At 38.5% G+C, this 22,818-nt stretch overlaps 1 protein-coding gene across 7 annotated transcripts in view; it reads right to left on the bottom strand.

The window, feature by feature from the left end:
• Nucleotides 1–1,183: 1,183 nt before the first annotated feature.
• The window catches only part of USP45 (ubiquitin specific peptidase 45), a 105,533-nt gene continuing 83,898 nt past the window's right edge, over nt 1,184–22,818 (bottom strand). For 6 of the 7 annotated variants that reach the window (XM_054022468.1, XM_054022466.1, XM_054022469.1 and 3 more), the window contains 7 exons: nt 20,733–20,789; nt 19,363–19,509; nt 14,334–15,018; nt 12,464–12,561; nt 9,954–10,040; nt 9,315–9,468; nt 1,184–8,054 (listed from right to left, as the gene is read on the bottom strand). In XM_054022468.1, coding sequence (XP_053878443.1) covers nt 7,924–8,054; nt 9,315–9,468; nt 9,954–10,040; nt 12,464–12,561; nt 14,334–15,018; nt 19,363–19,509; nt 20,733–20,789 — 1,359 coding nt within the window. In that variant the 3' untranslated portion in view covers nt 1,184–7,923. Of the gene's footprint in view, nt 8,055–9,314; nt 9,469–9,953; nt 10,041–12,463; nt 12,562–14,333; nt 15,019–19,362; nt 19,510–20,732; nt 20,790–22,818 lie in introns of those variants that run through there. The other variant, XM_054022472.1, reaches the window with a different exon arrangement.

Raw genomic sequence — 22,818 nt, 5'->3', positions numbered from 1 at the left:
AAGATACATGGCAAGTGTTTTAGAACACTTCATAGAGGACTAACGTTGTGGAAATTAATATTAGTGACATGTAAAGTTTCTCATGTGCATATGAGTTTGCAGTGTTAGGGCCATAGTTAGTACTTGATTTAAATATGAAACACTATGAATTTAATTAAATCAAAGGCAAGTATACATTAAATATGGCTGTAAACTATTTTACTTGATCCTCTAAGCTCTGCCAGGGTACAGTGCTTACTACCATTAATAATGTTATTTATTTGAATGGGACTACTCAAATAGTAAGTATTATACCCGGTTATGTCTGCAGGAATGTGCACCATGTAAGCACTTTAATTCCTGTGATAAAGGTTTTTCCTTTTATGAACTGTTCACAATAACATCTATGTTATTCTGTTTACAAGTTAATTGATAGAAAATGACTACCAATGTAATAAATTAGCTAAATTTAAAAGTTTATCCAAAATTAATTGGACAAATCATAAATTAGTGCTACTGCATGCTCCTTCTCCAAAAAAAGAAAGGCACCAACTTTTATACACTGGCTAATGTTCTGTACACACACTGTTCGATCAGAGGATATATGAAACAACTTTCTGAAAACTGATGAGACAGTGAATGTATAATGAATGTTTTGACTTCACCACAAAAGGGAGAGGATATTGTTTTCTTTCTTTCTTTAACCAAAAATGAAAACTGAAGATTTGTGGAGAGTCAGGTATACCACATATCTTAAAGTTAGGCAATTTAGTAAGTTCTACAAATGTTCAGATATTTTATTCACATATTTAAGTACACAGCATACATCGCAGATGCAAAAAACAAGATGGGTATGAAACAAGTGGTATCTTTATTCTGTAAAAAAAATTACATTGTGAAGGTACTTAAGATATTGCCAAGTGATATAAAAACAGAGAGAAGAGAAGAAAGTGAAATGTAAAAACTGATTTTTAATGTCCAGCCTGAAGTTAAGTCCTTATTTTCTTTAGCAGTAAGATTTGGTATTGTCAGTCTACAAACAAAACTGTAAAAGAAAGAAGCATTTTAACATTGCAATATAAATCTAAAATTAACCCTTTTGATCATAGAAATACTTGATAGATGCAAGAGTAAGAGTACTGGTATTGAGCCAAAATGGGTGAAGAGAAGGGAGAAGGAATAACAATCAGCATTTAAATACATATTGATTTATTTCCTGTTTATTGCAAATAATTAAAGAATTAGTATGTCACAGGTTTTTGATTGCTTAGATCCATGATTCTGCAAGCACTTACAGGGATGAGTAATTTGAATGTAATTGGGCTATTCCCATGCATAAGTGTTTGTATGATTGGACCTTCCTTTGCAGAATAGTTAATTAGGGAATTAATGTCCCAATGCTGTAATGAGCTCTGCATAGGTACAGGGTCTGACTGTACATTACTCCTGAGGGCATTCTGCGCCAAAAAATAAAAAATTCTGCACACAATATTTTAAAATTCTGAAAATTTTATTTGCCAAATAAATGTGGAGGCTCCAGCATGGCATTGGGGAGCACAGGCCACTGGCTGCACAGAGGTGGGAGATCACTGTGCCGCTCCCTCCCCCCCCCCCGGTACACGGACACAGCAGTGAGGCTGCACCCGACACTGACACACCGCAAGGACTGGGCCTGCCCCAGAACACCCAGGGCTCTGCCCCTCCGTGCCAGGTGCACCAGGTGTGGACAGGCAGACTCAGCAAGGCAGGATCCAAGTGTGGAGAGGATCCAGGTGTGGGTTGAGAAGGTTCTGTGTGGGGAAATCTGGGTGTGGGCAGCTCAGTGAGGGATCTGAGTGCAGGGGGGATCTGGATGCACAGGGGCTTGTTGGAAGGTTATGGGTGCAAAGGTAATGGGACTCTGCAGGGTGGTCCAGGTGAAGGTGGTTGAGGCTCAGTAGGGTGGGTGGAGTAAGGCTTGGCAGGAGGATCTGGGTATGAGGGGGTCTGGATACACGGGGGTTGGGCGGATGTGGGAACAGCTCCCTGTACAGTGATCCCTTCTCCTGCAGCTGAGGAGCGATGGGTGCAGGAGGGGGGGGCGGTTGGCAGAGCTTGCAGCCAGGGGAGAAATCTGGGTGTGGGTCTGACACAGATGCTGTGCAGGGGGAAAAGGAAGTCCCATCCTGTCTAGCCCAGTCGGGACTATCAGCCGAGCCCAGTGCAGGGTCAGAGCCACCAGCCGTGTCTTCCCCAGTCCCACCCCCTGTCCACAGTGATTTACCTCTCTGACGGCTGCCCTGGGCACCCAAAACATACTGCTGGGGAGAGTTGCATGACCGCTCTTATGGCTTCCCTTTTCTTCCCCCATCAGAAAGTCATTTTTCTGCAGGGAAGCAAAGAAATCTGTGGGGTACACAAATTCTACGCATGCGCAGTGGCAAAGAATTCCCCCAGGAATAGCACATAGAGCTCATTGCAATTTCAGGTTACACAATTCAGAAACCAGAGTTTAATACAACTGTAAACAATGGGGTTATAAATATGCACTATGATTTCATGTAAGAGTCTCCAAAAATAAATGTAATCAAAATAAATGCTTTCATAAGCAGGATGTGCAGTAATTTTTCTTTAAAAAACAATATTTTGTATTACAAACATAATGGAATAAAAATATGAAGTTGCAATAAATGGAAGAAACATTCTTAATTAGAATATATTATTGTATTTCTGTTCTATTATCAATACTTATTTCCATTGACAATTTATATACAAGTTGTCATCCCAAGTGTAAAAATACAGTTATAATTAGGCTAATTTATTGCATGTACAAAGTAAATTCTTAGTTTTTTTTTTTTTTTCTTTTTCAAAATATTGTGCAAAGAAAATAATTGCTCTTATAGGGACACCATCAATTTAAAAATTACACTGCTTTCTGAACATGGTCTTATCTACTATTGTAACAATTGCCACCTAAAATTACTATAATTGAAAAAAAGTAGAGATTTTTTTGTTTATTTTATCCACTTAACAGCACTTTCAGTTTCCCATTGTTTGTCTGAGTCTTTTACACAGCAACAGGGGAAAGAATTTTTTTTTTTTAAACGTGTGAAAATGTCATTGCAAAACCACAAAAATAGACAGGGAGATTCAGATGCAGTAACAAACTACTTAACCACATCTTAAAAGCTGTTTAGATTGCAACTTGATATTGTCCCTTTTGTATAGATTTATAAAACTATGTACAAACTTAGATATGGCAAGAAGCATGTCTAGAAATCAACTACCAGCTGGTGAAAAATGTATTTCACAGCTACTGCTATATCAACAAAAAGCTGTTTCATGAGACCATTGCACAACTGCGTGGTAAATTGTTAAATATCCAAACACCTGTTTTCTAATCTTTACATTTGCTGTAGGTCTCCTCCATCTGCCCTCCCCATCCTCTACACATCATTCCAGGTGGGATTTCCTTTTCAGAAATAAGTTTTTAATAGTTTCAACAGCTTAGTTTCTGTTGTTAAAATCTTATTTGAGCAATTAGAGTTTTTTTCTCTAGTAGACATAGGCACATTAACCGCTTTAGCATTTAAAATGTCAGTTTGTAGTATTATTTGAATATAAAGTCCATAGGAGAAGAAAATGATGACAAAGATATACAAGACATCTCAAACTTCTGATGACTTCATAAAACATTGTTATACTTGCCAACATTTGAAATCCACAAACAGGGACATTTGGGAAGAAAAAATAGGTTTACTTTATGGGAAAAAAACAGGATTAAAAATTCTGGAGGTAGTCAGTGGTAACCAATTTTTGCAAAATATAGGGACTGTATCCCTGTTTAGAAGGTAGTTACCATGCACACACAGTCAGACCTGCCAGCAGTCCCATTTTGGGCAGAACTTTTTGCCTGTCCCACATGCTGGGATTCCTCCACACCATCAAGTTCCTGCAGCTGGCCAGCAAATGAGTTGCTCAGTGGCCATTACTTGCTTCTCTATCTTCTCAGGCCTTTCTGCAACCCATATTGCATTCCACAGAAAGGCAGTATGAGTAGCAGGTCTGTAAGTTGAGCACCCTATCAAAGGCTCCAGTAGATCAAGAAATTTGGATGGTAGTGAGAAGAGATAAAAGAGGGGTGACTGACAGACAAATTCCAGAGGCTGGGAGAACAGCAGGGATAACCAAAAGTAGGGGTAAGGGGGGGAAACATTGGTGTCAGAGTGAGAGGAGGAGGAGACATCGCAAGGAGGAATGGGAAAGGGTAAGATGGGACAGATGGAAGAGGACTGTTCCCCTACAAAGACTGCAGAGGAATCCTGCCCCTGACAAAACCAGGTGCAGTAGCAGGCTATATTTCCTCTTGTATCTGCAAGAATATAACAGTAAGGCATAGTTATGATCTACCCTTGAAAGTTTGGTTACATGGAGGAGGACCATAGGCCCTGGAGGGAGACTTCATTATTTTGGAAAAGTATATAGGTGTGGGAACTTGGGGTGCAGAAGCACCCCTTGGCTTGAAGTAGTAATAACCCAAATACATGGTTTCTGCCTTCAGAACCCCCCACTATAAAAATTGTTCTAGGATGCTTATCCAAATGCTGAATCTTTGGGGGCTTTGAAAATGCATCAGTTGCAACCTCATGAGACAGCACAAAGTGGTAGGTAGGAAAAGGCAGGAGCATTTTCACACTAGCCTAACTAACATGCAACAGAATGCACACAGAATCCTGAGGCAGCTGGAGGAACCTAGTAGCTCCCAGATTATCCAGTTTATCTGAAAAAAATGTCCTTAGAAAAATGTTTCAAATCTTAGCAAGTATGGGATACTACGTGACTAGAACCTTTGGAAGTCTGTGTCATCTTCTCTCTCAATTCCTGATGCAGAACGTGTATAGCTGTGGAGCTATTAATAGACTTTTGTTTGGAGTAAGAAACAGAGTAAGGTTTACTGTGGGAAAACTATTGCCCTAAGTAGTTAAAAAGTTACTGAAGGAGGCATAAGGCTTGAAGTCTGTGGCTTCAGTCTGTGGTCTCATTTTACCAAAATAAATTCTCCATATAAAGCTATAAATCCATTGCAGAGTATGTTTTCTGAAGTTTCAAATTAATTTTTGCTCCATATTTGCTGTAGCTTCTGCCACACACTGCTAGTGTTTTTTGTGTTTTAGCTCATGTCGCTTTTACTGCCAATACCAGAACTCCAGCAGGGAGAGTAATAAGCATCTTGGATAGATGTACTACTTATATTAGGATTAGATTCTGTTTTCACATCATTTCACTTTATTTTTTTTGCATCTTTCTTGCTGACAAGCCTATAAAGCAGCATAAAAGCAAGGAAATGTGTGCCTGAGCCCGAATGGGCAAGTTGTCCCTCTTCTGCCACGGCTGCAGCAGGATCGCTGACAGAAGAACCCAGGCATTTCTACTGCCTTGGGGACAGAATTTAGACAGGCCACCCAGTGGGTGCAAACTGATTGGAGAGGAGCAGAGGCCAGCTCTGTGAGGACTCCATGACCTCATGCAAAGTGATCTCCTTGGGGCTGACTGGGGCCAAGAAAATCTCTGCTGTTGGATCCTTCAGTCTTGCATCCCACAGAATAGTGCTAGGCTGAACATCTGGCCAGTTAACAGAGATTTATGTACGTAAATTCAGTCGTTCTAATACTGGACCATTGGTGTTCTGTGGAGCAGATTCTGTCACAGTGGTGAAACTTCTCTGTCAGCATTCCGGTGACGTGTTTTGTTTGTTGAGAGTCACATCCACATTAATCTTATGAGTTTCAACTAACTACATAGAAACAGAAGGAAAAAAAAAAAAAGAGAGAGAAAAGAACACCTCTCTGCATCCTGTGTGGCTTTATCTAGATTAGGAAAAGAGGTCAAGGTAACTAATATGTTAGTTAACTCCAACCTCCCCATGACCTTTTCCCTAGTGTAGACCAAGGTCAAGACTTTTTACCTCACTTAGGTAGTTGAGGTTGACCCTTAGGCTCCCACAAGGCTTGACCGAGACCAGCTAAACTGAGGGAAGAGGCATTAATTTGAATCTACTCTGGGGGAAATGTCTGGGTTAGCCAACATATATTAGCTAACCCTGCTGTAACCTCAACTTCTTCTAAGCAAAGGTATGACCAACTAGCTGCAACTAGCCATTAGCTCCCCTGTATCTGCTATAGAGCCCACAGGCTCTAAGACATTTATGCTTGCTTACCTCCTGCCCTCCCACATTGGAGTTTTGCCAGGTGGAGCTACATGGCAGCATGTGCTGCCATGGAACACTGTGCTGCAGCATGTGGAATATGGAGTCCCCCTGTGCAGCCTCTGCTCCTTACTTCTGAGCTAGTTAACTATGGTAGCTCCTGCCGCTTTTCACACCTTGAATCCCTGGGGTAAGAGGTGGGATTTGGCTATCAGTAAGCTGCAGGCTGCTTTAATTGCAGCACTGGAAGTTCAGAGTTCTGCAGTAGGGAATGCTGGGGTGAGGAGGACTGGCACTTAATTTTCACCATGAAACTAAATGTTTCTACTGTTGAAACAGTAAACAGAAACAAACACAAAGCTTTTTATTTACCAAATAAATCGGCAGTTGTGACAGATGGGTTGCAAGCTAAACAGAAATTAGTTATGAGTTAAGCTAACTTCAATAAATTATCAGATTACCTAAAAATTAAAATAGCCCGTTTAATTATAAGGCCGAAGACTGACAGAAATGATAGTCTACTACATTTTGGACAGAAATAATGGGGCTGACAAGAAAAATAAGTGCTGACATTATGGCAGACACAATACCCTAGGCAGCTACAGTATTAGGGACAAATTCTGCCAATGGACCTCCTCACCTTCTCCACTGACTTCAAAGGTTGTTGCTTGTACCTATTTGAGGGCAGAATTTGTCATCTACTGTCCAACTCTCACACACTGCAAAAATAATTTGTCATTTATTACTTCTGTGAGAAAAGTAATCAGCAACAGACGAACAAATTTGTTTTTAGAACCAATAATTAGTAATAGAATTACCCAGTTGTGCTTGAATAACTCTGTATATATATACACAAGCTCACTATGTACTGTACATGTGTAATCACAACCAATGTATAGCAGTTTTGAGTTTTTACTAAAATACAGAACTATTTGAATAAATACAATGGCTATATATTAAATCAGTAGACTTACAGCAAGGTTATTCCACAGGTACTAAGAGGGTAGAAAATTCCTATAATAATGCCATTCAGAGATGGCTCAGAGCAAATGTATCAAACCTAACTGGGTTTTTGAGAGAATCCAAACCCTAAATATTCTATTTGCCATCAGGAAGCATGAACTGGTAGATGCTATATTTTTAAGTTTTCCCAGTAGTACATCAGGAAATGACACTGCAGCATTAGCCAATCAATGTTGTCCAATGTCATCATTCCATTCCGAAAGCACTGCTTTCCAGATAAGAAGTCTGGAAATATACCATGATGCAAATTTGTTTGTAGAAATCTTACGACAAAATATCTAACCCAGCAATTTGTATGATCTGAACTAAATCCCACAGAAGATGAGTAATTTTGCATTATTATTGTCCATCGGGATTCCAGGCACTTAACATTACCAATGTCATTTTCATTCTTAACTGGTTTAAAATCATGGGTGAGATCCTGCCTCCACTGAATTCAATGGCAAAACTCCCATTGACTTCAACAGGGCCAGGATTTCATCCTGTGTGTCATTTACTCTCTCTTTCGCTGATACAGGGAGTTCAGGAATTTTAATGTTTGGCAAAATGTACATTTTTAAGCTAGTGTTGGGGTGTTGATAATCAGCTTGATTGAAGTTCAGGGTCAAAGTATGGTATGTTTTCTATTAAAGGGCAGATTAAGGCACAATATTTACAGTTACTGCAACCACTGCAGCATTTAAGTAAGATAGACTAAATAACCATTACCATTTTTCAAATTAAACCAGTAAACACTCTTACAATATTCTTTCATAAAACAGCAGATAAGCTTGTGAATTTAGTACTCTTGATTCTGGAACCATCTGTACATGGACATCACTAACATACACCCACTGTCCTGCTGATGCTCCCACAGTTTCCTTTAAACCTGAAATGCAAATACAAAGAGTTACTATTCACCGGCTTATACCTTTACCATCAAATGACACACTGGTGCTTCACAGAAGAGGTGGGAAAATACCTTTGAACACATCAGTTATTCATGATTTATAAACAAATATTACATATGTTTCTATCTTAAATTTACACTGAATAAGTTGAAGTTTTTTGTTTTGTTTTTTACTTTGTAACCAAATAAATGTGTATTGGAAAAATGTCATAATGGGAGGAGCAGGTAAAAGGTAATATTTATATAGAATATGACCATTGTTTTATGTCATTCACAAAAATGGTATTTACATTGGATAACCGTCATATCTTTTTTTTTTTTTTTTGCCCTGTCTTTTCTCAAAAAGCAGCTTGTCCTCCGTTGCGGTTTTTCTGAATTACATTGATAATGTCTAGTACACAGGATCAATTCTGAGACGGAAAAAGGAATATTTCAGCAGTTATTTAATAGCAATTTAAAAACACTACAAGGATCCACTGGGCTCCCGTGAACTTTCAAAGAGAACCAAGTGACTAGTGGAGACTTAAGTTTTTTAGATTGGCTTCTAATATAAAATGATCGCTAGCAAGGACTGGCAGTTTTTTTTCTAAAATGAAAAAAAGGTACAGACTGACACCCCCCACCCCCCATCAGCCCAATTCTCCTACCCAATAATCACCCAGCCATTATTTGGCAGAGCTCCTGGCATCTTCTACTTCCCTCCATTATTTCATAGGATGCCACTTCGAACTCCAGTAGAGTCACCAGGAGAAATTTTCAATCCTCCATAAAATAGTATTTCTTACTTTTCACACTAAACCAGAGTATTTGGTATTTTTTGCATACTGACACTGTGCCTAGCATAGTATAAGACTCAAAATGGAACAGCTTCTGTTTCAAATAACTTTCAATCTAAGAGACACAGAAGAGACAAGAACCCCAGAGAAGGAAATAACTTGTTTTAAAAACTGTTACTGACTCACTTCTTGAAGGCACTGGGAAAGAAGTGAGCCTTTAGGAGAGACTTCAGTGAAGACAGGAAGATGACTTGGTATTCCACAGGTAGAGAGTAGGTGGCATAGAAATTAGTGTTTATATATTGGGTTTACTAAAACAAAAATTAACAACTCGTGTGGCACTGCAAATTATGAGAAGATTCAAGGCCAAAGTGTTTACTCAATATCAGTACAGTGACTGGATGAGTGGTACCAATGATCAATTTTGTTTCCTTACAAAGGGAGAAGTGTTTGTCGGACATACCTTGAACATTTTTATTGCTAGCAATGTGCTCCAATAATTTCTTGGAAGGTATTCTGACTTTGACATATGCTGCATAGTGACCGCCTCGCATTGAGCCACTGTGCTCCACTATTCCATAAAGAGTGTACAGAACTCTTGCTCCATCTGTAACATTCTTATTCACAAAATCACAGAAAATAAAGATGAATTGTATCATTTCATAGTGGATTTTTACAATATATATGTTAACACATTTCAAATATTACAACAATAAAGGGAGCAAATAGGTGATAAGTACTGTAGTTTGTTAAGTATGTTTTGCAATGCTGAAGTAACTTGAGAAAGAAGTGAAGACTATGTTATTCAGAGTTCAATAACTAAATCCAGTTTTGTTGGAAGCACTGATAATTAGCTGTAATGCTACTGTGTTCATTTTAAAACATTAAGTGGGACAGATCCTCCTCAACTGATTTCAATGGAGCTATGCCAGTTTACACCAGTTAAAGAACTGATCCTTGATTACTGCTTGAACACATTCATTTGTAATTTCTTTGGGGTGAAAATCAGAGTTTAACTTGTATCCATAGCTGCAAAAGTTACACTACAATAAATTAATGCTTTAAAATAAAGACTCTAAAATGTATTCTTAATATACTGTACCTTGCAGGAAGCAGAACAAAATGGTGCTAAGTCTAAAATCAGTGGGAAATCCACATGTCTATTTACTTTCCGTAGACTCAAACCAGCCTTCAAGAGAAAATAAGAGTATGAAAGAAACATTTTTACATAGCTGCCTTTTAAATCTAACTGTATTGCTTCAGTACTAAAATAATCTAAGACAAAACAGAATACAAAATCTGTAATGAATGTGGATAAAACACATTTTCTATTCATCTCTTCAACATTACATAAAAAAAAAACCTATGGTACAGAAACGTTATTTTGACTTCCTGTGCAACCTGAATTCTGCCCCTTTGTGTGACCATTCTGTGCAATGGAGACAGGGTACCACAGAAAAAGTAGAATGTGAATAAATGGTATTTATTCTTAAACACCATCATACTGCATGTACACAAGGGGACAGAATTAAGGTTGCACAGGAAACAATAAATCTGGAATTTCCTAACTTTTAACTGTTAATTTGGTTGCAAAGTCAAGCATTCTATTAACATTTTAATGCAATTTCCTACATTTTTTATTTTTAAAAGTTAAAAAGAAATAACATTGTATTATATACAATTGTACCAACTCTCTATCACACATCAGCCAGCGTTCAGTTATTTTTGCATATTGCCAAAATTTTCCTGAAGAATGACAATTTTCAAGAATTTCTCTCTCAGCAACACTTGAACAGAATTTCACTGGATGAAGAAAAGGCACTACATTCCCTTGGATCCAGAGCTTTTGAGGTAAAATTTGAAATATGATGGATGGCAAAAATGTGACATGGGAATATCTAAAGCCAAAAGATTTGGAAGAGCAATGGAAGTATTTGTACATACTAAGGGGAGGAAAGTCAGCTAATGTTTAGATTTAGTTATGATGGGAACAATCTGAATATGAGTACTCTGAACTGTATCTTTTGGAGTTTGGGATTTGATGTAATCACCCTTGATGTGACTAATGAACAAGAATTGGCTAATACTCATGTGGGATGGAATGAGTCAATGGCTCTTAAATTATGAGAATATGGTGTAACGGCAAATCCTTCCATAATGATAAGATTGAGCTGCTTTAGGAAAATTAATGGGGGAATATATTTTCGGGGATATGGTTGTTTATTTATGTTTATTAATCAGATACCAGTAAACAAGATTGCACCAAGAATCAAGGCAGACAAGCACCCATATAGGAGGGGAGAAGTAATCGAAGCCCCAACTATTGTGGATCAAACAATCTGGTTGGAAGGAGCGCAAGTAAACGTAAGTGCACAACATTCGGAGTGTATGCCATATGCCTTGCTTCTATTACAAGTGTGGCAACAACAATAGGGAGACGGGACTATACAAAATGAGAGGTATGGGGGACTATATTGTAGGTAGTATTAGTGCTGGAGCTTTAAACTCATTTGATATTGAGACGTTACAAGGGAAAATGTCAGCTTTGAGTAAGATTTTGGGGGTTATACAGACACGACACAAAATTTTGGTGCATTATCAGAACAAGTAATAAGAACTGTGGAACTCCAATTGAAACAAGCCCAAGCCTTGAAAACGTCTCTAAATGTAAATCTGTTTGGTGTGTCTGAGATTGACAATAAAACTGTACTAGCAATACGATGTGTACAGATGCAAACTTATGGGATACAATACATAGAGAGAATGGTTAATCTGTTAAGTAATGGGCAATGGCCTTTTGAGTGGTTCAAAGAGCCTCATATATGGAATCAACGAATTGCAGGATGGAAGAAATATATGGAGTTTAATTGGAATCAAGCCACTCTGAGGGGAGACTGGAAAAGCAGAATGCTGTTACACAACACAGGGAAGCAAAGAAAAGCACCAATGGCCTGGGTGTGGCCAAAAATTATTAATGAAGAGTTATGGTCATCCTGCAGGGAGACCTCTATTGCGAGTCTAATATTTCCGAAACAAAATTTGTGGGATTTGCAAGAGATTTTGATAAAATTTGGTTTTGTTCTAATTTGTAATGAAACCAAATTCCAAAATACCGATACTTCTCAAGAACTGAGAATCCTGAGTTTTGGCCAGCTCTGCCTCCCCTTAACCCAGTTTCCATCTTTCACACATGGGGCTCCCCCAACATCTCCAACCTGGCTTTTCCTGTGGTCTACTGAGGGAAGTGAGGCATCTCCCAAAACTGTCTCCCCCATTCATCGAATGAACCAACAATATGCCCCAAGTGGGATCTGAATTAATAGATGCAGTATTAGCAGCTAGTGCTCAAACCCACAGCCCTATGCTGCAGACTGCTGTCTCTCTTCAGCAGTCAACTAACATGGCCAGAATAACATGGCAGTATCCAGGAGGCTGCTGCCACTGTACCTTCTTTCTTAAATAAGAGGGAAAAAACCAGCAGTTCTACGAAAAACCCTTAGCATACCCCCGTGTGAAAGCCACTTCTGTACATCTCTACTAGGTACAGACAGTCTGTTACAACAAGTTCTTTCAATGAGTGAATTTTAAAAGAACAGATTTTTTTACTTTTACCTGGTGGAATCTTTTCAGATGGAGAACAAGAATGGCAGGAACCGCAGAAATCAGCAGTTGCTTCCGGGCATTAGTGTATAAGCCATCGGTTTTCTTTTCTGTGCAGCACATAGTAGAAGAATTATAAAACAATTCAATAATTTATAAATATCAAAGTGATCACACAGAATATTTAAAACTATTGAAAGGCACGTGCACAGAGAGAAATCTAGTTTCTAATGTTCTTTTTTTAATCAGTTCAACATGTTTCACTGTTTACAGCCAGCAAAAATACTTTCTGTATGTGATACTCACTCAGTGAATTTAGGAACATAACACCAAGAAAACAAGTGGAATTTCTGGTGGGAATGGCAGTGAAAGGAAGAACATTTTCTGTTTTGTATTATTTTAATACATGACCTTACCCACTCTTGGCCACTATTATGATCTCTCATCACACAAATTAGCAAAGAAACACCATTCACCTCTGTTCTATAGATCAGCAATCAATGGCTCAGACACTTGCTCAGAAGAGACACTGACATGTCAGTGGTAAAAGCTGAGCATTTTAATACTGGTCTTGAATTTAGTTCTTATATTCATAAATACTGGTGTTGACAAGACTAAGGTTCTGATTCTACAGCAGGATCAAAATGGTTGGACTCTTATGTGCCTATTCAGCAGGATGCTGGGAGGGACAAAGGTCCACATGTCCAAGTCTAAGTTTATAATCTGAGATACTGTAACCTTCCCTTGATTCATCCCAATCTTCTCACTTGAGAATTACTTAAAACTATTTTACCAGTTCTGAAAGTGTAAATCACACTTAAAATAACAAGCTGTGTGAAGATCCTGTTTGATTACACCAATGTAAAATTCCGGGGTGCAATCCAGAAACAGTGAGAGGTTGTGCAACTACCTGCCCGGTAACCCAGAGTGCCTTAAATGCCCTGTTGCTGTGGTTCACTGCCCAACAGGGTGGTGGAACAATTTGTATAGTGGGGGTGCTGTTAGCCATTGAACCAAACTGTAAACCCTGTATATGATGGAAACTACTTCAAGCAAGGGCTGCAGCAAGACCCCTAGCAACTATGCTGCCCAGACAACAAAAGCCAGCATACAAGCCACACAAGCCAGCACTGAGTGTCTGTGCACTCTGTAGCTCTGGTTCAGTGCTCTGACCCCAGCAGCCTACCTACAGCACAACAGTTTCACCCTGAGCTTCAACACAGCGAGCAGATGGTAACCAAGGGTGGTGGAGACCAGGGTAAAACTGTTGTGCTATAGGCAGGCTGCTGGGGTCAGAGCATTGAACCAGAACTCCATAGCACACAAACACTCAGTGCAGACTTGTATGCTGGCTGTTGGTATCTGGGCAGTGAACCACAACAGCAGACCATTTAAGGCACTCAGGGTTACCGTGCAGGCTGTGACATAACTTCTCTCTGGTCTGGATTGCACCCCAAAATGTCACAGTCTTACATAGAACAGTCCTGTTAATATACCCAGAATGATATTAGCTTTTTCCTGAACCCCTAGATCCTTTTCAGTAGCAATACTGCCGAGTCAGTTATTCCCCATTTGGTCGTTGTACATTTGTTTTTTTCCCTTCCTAAGTGAAGCATTTTACACTTTTTATTGAATTTTATCTTGTTGATTTCAGACTTCATTCTACAATTTTCAAGGTTGTTTTGAATTCTAATCCTGACCAAAGTGCTAGCAACCCCTCCCCACTTCATGTCATCCACAATTTTATAAGCATACTCTCCACTCCATTATCCAAGTCATTTCTGAAAATATTGCATAGTACTGGACCCAGGGCAGACCCCCTGAGCGTGTTAAAGAGAGTTGTTTAAATGAATAACACATATACACAACATTAGCACATTACCTGTGCTGTGAGTTTTCTTTTGATACTTCTGTTTCCTCTCTGTACAATTCTCACATAAAAGCTTGTTGTTCCCCATTAACAGCTCCACAGATGTAAACTGGTAGAGGCAGGATTGAACAGAACATTCTTTAGAGCTAGTTATATAACTTTGAGAAAGAGTCTGAAAAGCATTTTGAGGGCTTTGGGACAAAGGGGACTTTTCCACTGAAAACATGGAATTGTTTGACAAACTTAATGATGGATCCCCACTGATGGGTTCTTCGCTTTCATTGACAATACTGTTGAAGCTGAGCTTGGATATGGCACTGGTGATCATCTCATTATTACTGTCACTTGGTTTGTTGTGTGGCAGTCTAATGTTTACCAAGTGGTTAAGCCCGTCAACGTGCAAACCAGATGCGTTACTGGATCTACCAGTAACTGCTTGCTTAGCAGCACTTTCACCTTCTGAGGCTTCGCTGTCTGCATCAACGCTACTTTCTGAACGGCTGACTTCTTTTTCACTGCCTTCAGTCTGACTTCCATTTGCTGTGGATACAGTAGCTGTATTTATGGCCTCAGAATACAAAACTCCAGAACCACCTTCTACTTCAAGCTTTCTTTTTTCATGCATGATAACTGGACTTCTCTCCTCTTCCCCAGAGGAGGATTTCCTGGCAAGACTTCTTTCATGATTTAACTGATTCTGGAAATTGCCACATTATTATTTCAAAGGGGCATGGGAGAGAAACAGAAAAAATATACTAGTGAATCTAAAGACAGTCAGATATCATTAAGTAGAAGTAAATATAACTTATGACACTTTCAAAACAAAATAAAACCCAATATTTTAATTTATCATCTAGCTATGCAATTATTATTAATTAATTTATTTGTTTGTATTGTGTTAGCACCTAGGAGCCCCATTCATAAATCAGGACCCCACTGTACTAGGCACTGTACAAACACAAAACAAAACAATAGTCCCCTGCCTCGAAGAACTTATAATGTATAGACTTGATCTCCTAAATTCTTTAGATAATCTGGTTCTTAAATGTAGATCTGTACACTGGGCAGAAAGAGATGTTACATAATTAGTGAGATCAATGCTTCTTGAGACAAATCATATCAAATTTGTGACACTATAGCTTCCGCTGTGGATGGTAAAGATTCTACATTCTGCTTGTAAACTTGGACTGTTAGTTTAGTTGGACTGATTATACATTTTGCTGCTAACAAAGAAATAGCACTCCCAGATCTATAACAAGATTTCTAATCATTGTAATTTTCATGGGACCTAGGCTGTCTTGTTCATACAAGAATTCTGATTTAAGATTTTGAAATATATTGAATTTTTTTTATAACTGAGAAATACTATTATATTAAAAAAATCCTTAATAAAAATGAACAAGAAAAAGGTATCAAAAAAGGTCATTTCAACAAACTTTTTATTACTTCAAAATTAGTAAAAAGGATTCACAGACTTTCTCCAGCCAGCACTACTGCATGTACTTCTTCCCTTACTATCGCAACCATGCAGACAACTGTCTCCAACCCAACAACAGAGGTGTGGACTACGCCCTCTCTCATGCGCTTCATATTAATGTAGAGTGAATGGCAATGCCAAAGTTTTTCTATTTTCTTTAATATTCTCTTGCCCTGGAACACCCAGTATAATAATAAATTATTGTGGTAGCTTAGTTTGAATTCTTGTCATTACTCTACTCTCACAATCTTTTGTGGCTGCAAAGGAACGAATGATAGTGGTCACAGGAAGAAATCAGGGCTGATTTTGGTTGAGACAAGTTCCAGTGCTGGGTGTTGCTTGTGCAGGCCTGGGAACTGCTGGAAGTAAGCTGAACTATGTTTTCTAGATGGCGATTTAGGCAATTACAGGGATGGGTGCTGTGGATGGGAGTTCAAGGGGTGGCACTTCGGTTCTTCCAGTCCCACCTGCGCCATATTTAGCATGTTTTAAATACCGAAGTTTGAAAATGTTGCCATCCATTAGATTCACCTTTTCTGTATTGACAACTCTACTACTGCAGCACCATAAATGAATGTAAAGGATGGTCTATGTATCTTTATTATATATTTTTATACCAATTCTACTTTTATATTGACCTTGTATGTATAGTTATATTATCTATAGTTGGATTATTTCAAATTTAAGAAGAGGAAAACTTGCAATCCCAGAAAAATACTGTCATAGATAAAAATCTAATCAAAACTGGCATCTGGTTAAGAAATGTCTATTTATATTCTCAGCTCTTTTTTCCTTTCTGTCTACCTTCTTGTAGCTAAGTTTCAATGAAAAACTTCTAGTCCATCTATTTTTATCTTTATACTTAATTTCATTTTCCTTTATATATATATATTCGGGGTGTGTCCAAAGTCCAGTTAAGTCAATGGAAATCCTTTCATTCACTTCAATGCGTTATTGATCAGACTCCAATTTTCCCATTACTATGGATGTCTGTGCTTTTATCTTTCTATCTTTTTGCCTTGTTTTCACTATACCTAGGGCCCTACCAAATTCATGGTCCATTTTGGTCAATTTCACAGTCATAGGATTTCGGCTATTTAAATATGAAATGTCACAGTGTTGTAATTGTAGGGGTCCTGAGCTAAAACGGAGTTGTGGGGGATTGCAAGGTTATTGTAGAAGGGGTTGAGGTACTACTACCCTTATTTCTGCGCTGCTGGTGGTGGCGGCATTGCCTTCAGAGCTTGGCAGCTGGAGAGCAGCAGCTGCTGGCCGGGAGCCCAGCTTTGAAGGCCAGCAGCAGCGCAGAAGTAAGGATAGCATGCTATGGTACTGCCACCCTTACTTCTGAAGGCAGTGCCTTACTTCTGCACTGCTCCTTGCAGAGCTGGGCCCTCCACTCTCCAGCTACCCAGCTCTGAAGGCAGCACAGAAGGGTGGCAATGCCGCAACTCACTTTTGAGTCAGGACCCTCAATTTGAGAAACACTGCTCTCCCCTGTGAAATCTGTATAGTATAGGGTAAATGCACACAAAAGACCAAATTTCATGGGGGGAGATAATATTTCACGGTCTGTGATGCATTTTTTATGGCCGTGAGTTTGGTAGGGCCCTAACTATACCACTCTTCTCACTAGTTTTGTCTCATGTGTCTTCTTTGGTCCTTCTCCACTGCTCTTCTTTTCATTCTAAATGTTCATTTTCTGTGTTTACGCTCCGATTTACCAGAACCCTTAAGCATGTGCTGAAGGCTCCAATTCAGGAAAACATTCCTGCTCCGGAAGGGTGTTTGAGCACGTGTTCAATTTTAAGCACATGCTTAAGTCCCATTGAAGTCAATGAAACTTAAACATGTTCCTAAATGTTTTATTTCATAGGGATGGACTTGTGTTTTCATAATTCGGGGCCTCAGACTGGAAAGTCATGGTGCAATTTAGCAAAGAAGAAATAAAAATTACAAAGACAAAACAACCACAAGTGAGAAAAACGTCTTGCCCCACTGAGGTTTGTTTAATTTCTACAAGTTGTTAAAAGGAACTAATTCACTATTGTTACTAATTCCTACTAGAATTCAGGATACAGTATTATGAAAACAGAGCTCATTAAGTCCTTAACACTAGGAAGTTTAGTTTGCTGAATAAAAGCATTAGGACTGGCAACTAGTGCTTGGATGTCTTCCTGCTGAAAGTGGATTTTTTCCAAGTGCCCTTGGAGCTCCAGTTATAGGCTTCTCAAATCCTGTGCTAGAGAGACAGAATACAAACAGACTTGGAATTGGCAATTCATGTTTCAGATAGATAGATTCAGTGCAGAGAAAGGATATTTAACATCTCTTAATCAAGTTATTCAGAAAGACAAAGTGATGTATGGTCCAAAAGGGAAAAAAGCACAAGGATTTTTGAATCACGGAACCACACAAATTAGAGATGGGACAGATTTATTCGGTTATTTTGTATATACCTGGGAAAACAAAGTTGCTTCCTATAATCTATTAGAGGGTTTTGTCTAGACTTGGAATACTAATTTTAAATGAATCCTGTATTTAAAAAAGGTTTTAAAAATCAGATTTATAGTTTGATTCATAATTCACTGACTGAAACTACCTACAGAGTTTTATGCTTCTGTCAATATTATTAGTAGTTTCATATACATTCAGGAATTGTTTAAGTCATTCAGCATTGGTATTCTGACATATTCTAATATTCTGCTGGATGCTACATACAATAAGGAGACTTACAAAAAGAATATTCTAAATAGAGAACATGAATACCAAACCAAAGCCTCTGTCACACATTATTAGCAATAATGCATATACAGAACATGGATTACAGATTTCCTTTCCTCTGCAGAGCTCTGACATTTTTAAAAAGAAAATGCTTTTTTGTGAAATACTATAGAACAGAGCATGACAAAGGAAGGAGCTTCAGTGTTAATGAACATTTTTGTTAGTTTGGCAGGTCTTCAGAATGTTGTGCCACCATCAAGAAGGACCATGTTAAGGGGCTGAACTGTGACTCCCAAGCCTTTGGGCAACTGGAGGCTGAGTGCATCATAGAAGCCATATTCTCAGTCTCCAGGGGGACTGTGTTGGCTGTACTACTCTTGTAGCACACCCTGCCAACTGATCCACCAAATGGCACTAATGCTGACTTGCCTGCTCTCTTTGCCAGCATTACCACGCCTGTGATTTCAGCCAGAAGCAAACTTGGAGGATAGCACGAGGCGGGAGGCCAACAAAACAAAGTCATGTGAATTAAAAACTAAATCTAGAGAAAAGATTTCACTTTTACAAACGAAGCCATAATTTTCAAACCACATGGCATCCCAGTCACTGATTTTTTCATGCATATAATGTTCTCTATATTTTTATAAATCTGTAATTTAGCTATTTAAAAATATGAACTTTAAAAATCTATAAATCTAGAAGTAAATATGCAGCAGATCAATTTGAAGTGGATTTTTTTAAGCCTCCCATTCATTGCACACTAGAATTCTACTTTGTTACCTGAAACATTCTAACAGGGTTTGAATATAAAGTTGGCCAGCAATGCTGTTACATTCTAACCTTATCTTTTGTTAAAGAGTGTCTCCTGGTGATTTTTGGTTGTTGATTATTTGGCGCAGTAATAGCAGAGCAGTTGAACTGACCAAGATCTGCTTCTTGTATGTTTTTACATTTACTTGTCCTTCCCAAAGGCATGGGTTTTGAGACCTGAGAAATAAAATATTGTGATTTAGGAAAGAAATTATATAAAATCCCATTTTCCTTGTATCCATAAAATAACTAAATGCAGTTTGCAGTGCGTAGCCATGTTGGTCCCATGAAACTGAGAGAGATCTCATATCTTAGTTGCACTTTTATTTAGTACTAGTCTAAATAAAGCCACATTCTTTGGTTAACTGGCCTCTGACTTGTGATACACAACTGCTTTCTAAGTTTATAGAACATAACCTACTAGACCTGGGAAAACTGCGTTGACACCCAAGGGTCTGCAGATATAAAAATGGGAACTTCCATTTCCAGGAAAACAATATGATCAAAGAGGCACCAATTCCACTCATTCTCAGTAATCCTCAAACACAAGTTAAAACTGCCTTTCCCTAATAGAACCACTGGGGAAGAGTGGTGGTGAAAAAACTGCCTGTCTTTCCCCCAGAGAGAATTCTCTTGGAAGACCACTTACTCCACAGATGCAGAAGGGTGAAATTTGCAACAACCAGGATCAAACAAACAAATAATTGTGTTCCAGCCTCCAACCATCAGTTCCTTTTTTACGTAAGTTATTAAATGCTCTCCTCAGCCTACATGTGAATCTACAGTGGAGCTGCTAAGAAGGATACTTAAAACAAAAACAAAAACCCAAGACTTTCTTCCAATTAATGAAGAGAGCTTATAAAACTCTGTGCTAATCATTACTTTCAAAATAATGTTCTCAAATAAATTGGAACAATGATATTCACAGTGAACCAATTTTTACATTACCTCATCACTTTGTTAGCCTTCAGTGAGAGTTGCAGGTAAATCTCTGAGCATTTAAATACTACTTTAGTCATTTCTTTAGATATAGAAAGCAACAGATTAGGAATTTACTTTTCAAAAGCTTCTAAGTAGCCTGAAATTGGTTTGCATTTAGACTAATTTAACAATAATCTGTTTGAACGTGTAAGGGTATATGTACACAAAGTATTATAAAACTAAACATATGACTATTTATGAATTGTTCTACATTTAGGCTAATTTAATATACAGATACAGACACTGTACATATTTTTTGTATATACATATACAAATTACATACATACACACTAAGGTTATTAAAGCAAAACAATGTGTATCTATACATTTCTACACACACATTTTTATACAGATGTGTAAAAAAACCATACCCCAGCAGAAGCTGTGATTATTTATTAAATATTTGATTGGTTTCTTACCCTCTCCTCTATTATAGGGAGTGAAAGATCAATGAAAGGTTCCTTTACTGTGGAAATCTTGGAGGAAAAGACAATTAAATACAAAGAACTGTATTAGAGTTCTAGCATGAAGTCTCCATGTTTCTATCATAGTAGGAAAAAAACTATACAAAAGGTAATTGTCAGGTGCAAGATCTTTCTAATTAGAATGAAGAGCTTTCTACAATCCTTGTACTAAATATTTACTTAAAGTTAACTGTGATTTTATTTTGGGTCAGTAAGTATTGGAGAATGCAATGTCAAATTTCAGTGTATAAAAACACTGGACAAGGTCATATATATCCCTGTGATCCATACACAGAAGAGACCTTCCCTTCCCACTCAAAGAGTGTCATAAGAACGGCCCTACTGCGTCAGCCCAATGGTCCATCCAACCCAAGCCACTATCTTCTGACAGTGGCTGGTGCCAGATGCTCCAGAGGGAATGAACAGAACAGGGCAATTATCAAGTGATCCATCTCGTCGTCCAGTCCTACAGGCTTAGGGATACCCAGAGCATGGGGTTGCATCCTTGACCATCCTGGCTAATAGCCATTGATGGACCTATCCTCCATGTCAGTTGCCACTAAGTCTTCCCTTACCTGCACAGGCTCTCTAAGGGTGTAGCAATACATGAGAGGACAGGAGGTAAGCAGGGGAGCTGCATACTGTCCCCATTCCAGAACTTAGAGTAAACTAAAAAGATAGGGAAACCCTTTGAAAGGGAAGTCCCAGAGACAGATGCTGGATGGGGAGTCACTGGCAGCATGGCTTGAACAGCAACATGGCACAAGGGAACAGGCAGTGAGCCACAGGAATCACGTGATAGCTGGCGGATCTCAGATCTATGCAGATGTTGGAGGACGTGGTGTTTGTGGTTGGATTACCAATTTCTTCTGCAGGCAGAGGGTGCAAACCCAATGGAAAACTGCAGAGTAAACGTTGAAGGGAAACTTGGAATCTTTGACCCTATGCAGAAATGTTTGAGCTTTTGCACTGCTCATGAATACAATTATTGATATAATTGTCATTTACTCAACAAGTGGGTAAAATGACAGGATTCTGCCTAGTCATATCTGAAGTGATGTACCCCAAAATGGGTTAAATCATGAAACTGGTTCATTCGCTAAAGCTAAAAAGCTATTATATGAATTTCTTGGGTCACACATCTACATTTAGAGTGGTACTAGTAGTTAAATTAAAGCCAATCTATGGAAAAAGTTTATAGGGTGTTTAAAAATACCCTAATTTATTCCAAAATTATGTTTTGCTTCCTGAAAACCATAATAAAAAGGTATGCTAGAATTAGAGAGAGTTGGACTTTATCTACATATGCAGTGTAGTTGTAGCTGTATCAGTCCCAGGATATTAGAGAGACAAGGTAGTTTAGGTAATATCTTTTACTGGACCAACTTCTGTTGGTGAAAGAGACAAGCTTTCAAGCTACACAGAGCTCTTCTTCAGGCTCTGTGTAGTTCAAAAGCTTGTCTCTCTCACCAACAGAAGTTGATCCAATGAAAGATATTACGTCACCCACCTTTATCTACATTTTCTCTCACATTTTCTCTTCGTGCCCTCTTCCATGCTGACCTTATGCCCGAAATATCCTGCCAAAACCTGTTTACTAAGCTTCCTTTCTCGCCACATTCAAATCCCTTCTAAAAAAAATTTTGCCACCTTGCTTATGAGAAGTTAGTGGAAGGTAAAACAAACAAAAAATACCAAGATGTATATACAACCCAGTGACTAACCATGTTTTCTTATTACTGTCATCCTTGCCATTCTTTTCCCCTTGTATGTTTATGACCCTCCCTTGTGGGTATTATGTTAAATTTAGCTAGGAAAACATTTTTACTTGTTTTGTGATGCATCCAACATATCACTAGATGCTAGAAAAATAAATAATCAGGATTAGCGCTCCGTGTTTAAATTTAAGTGGTGTTTGTTTGTTTATGTGTTTATTTTTTGGGGTCAGCAGGATTTCGGCAAGGCTTCTGTGGAGAGGGATTTTGCAAGAACCAGTGCTAGAAAAAAAATCCCTACCAACGCTGATAAAGGAAACTGAACT

This window comes from Malaclemys terrapin, chromosome 3, assembly GCF_027887155.1.
Source record: "Malaclemys terrapin pileata isolate rMalTer1 chromosome 3, rMalTer1.hap1, whole genome shotgun sequence".
Classification (NCBI taxonomy): Eukaryota; Metazoa; Chordata; order Testudines; family Emydidae; genus Malaclemys; species Malaclemys terrapin.
This window is presented reverse-complemented; position numbering and strand designations above follow the sequence as displayed.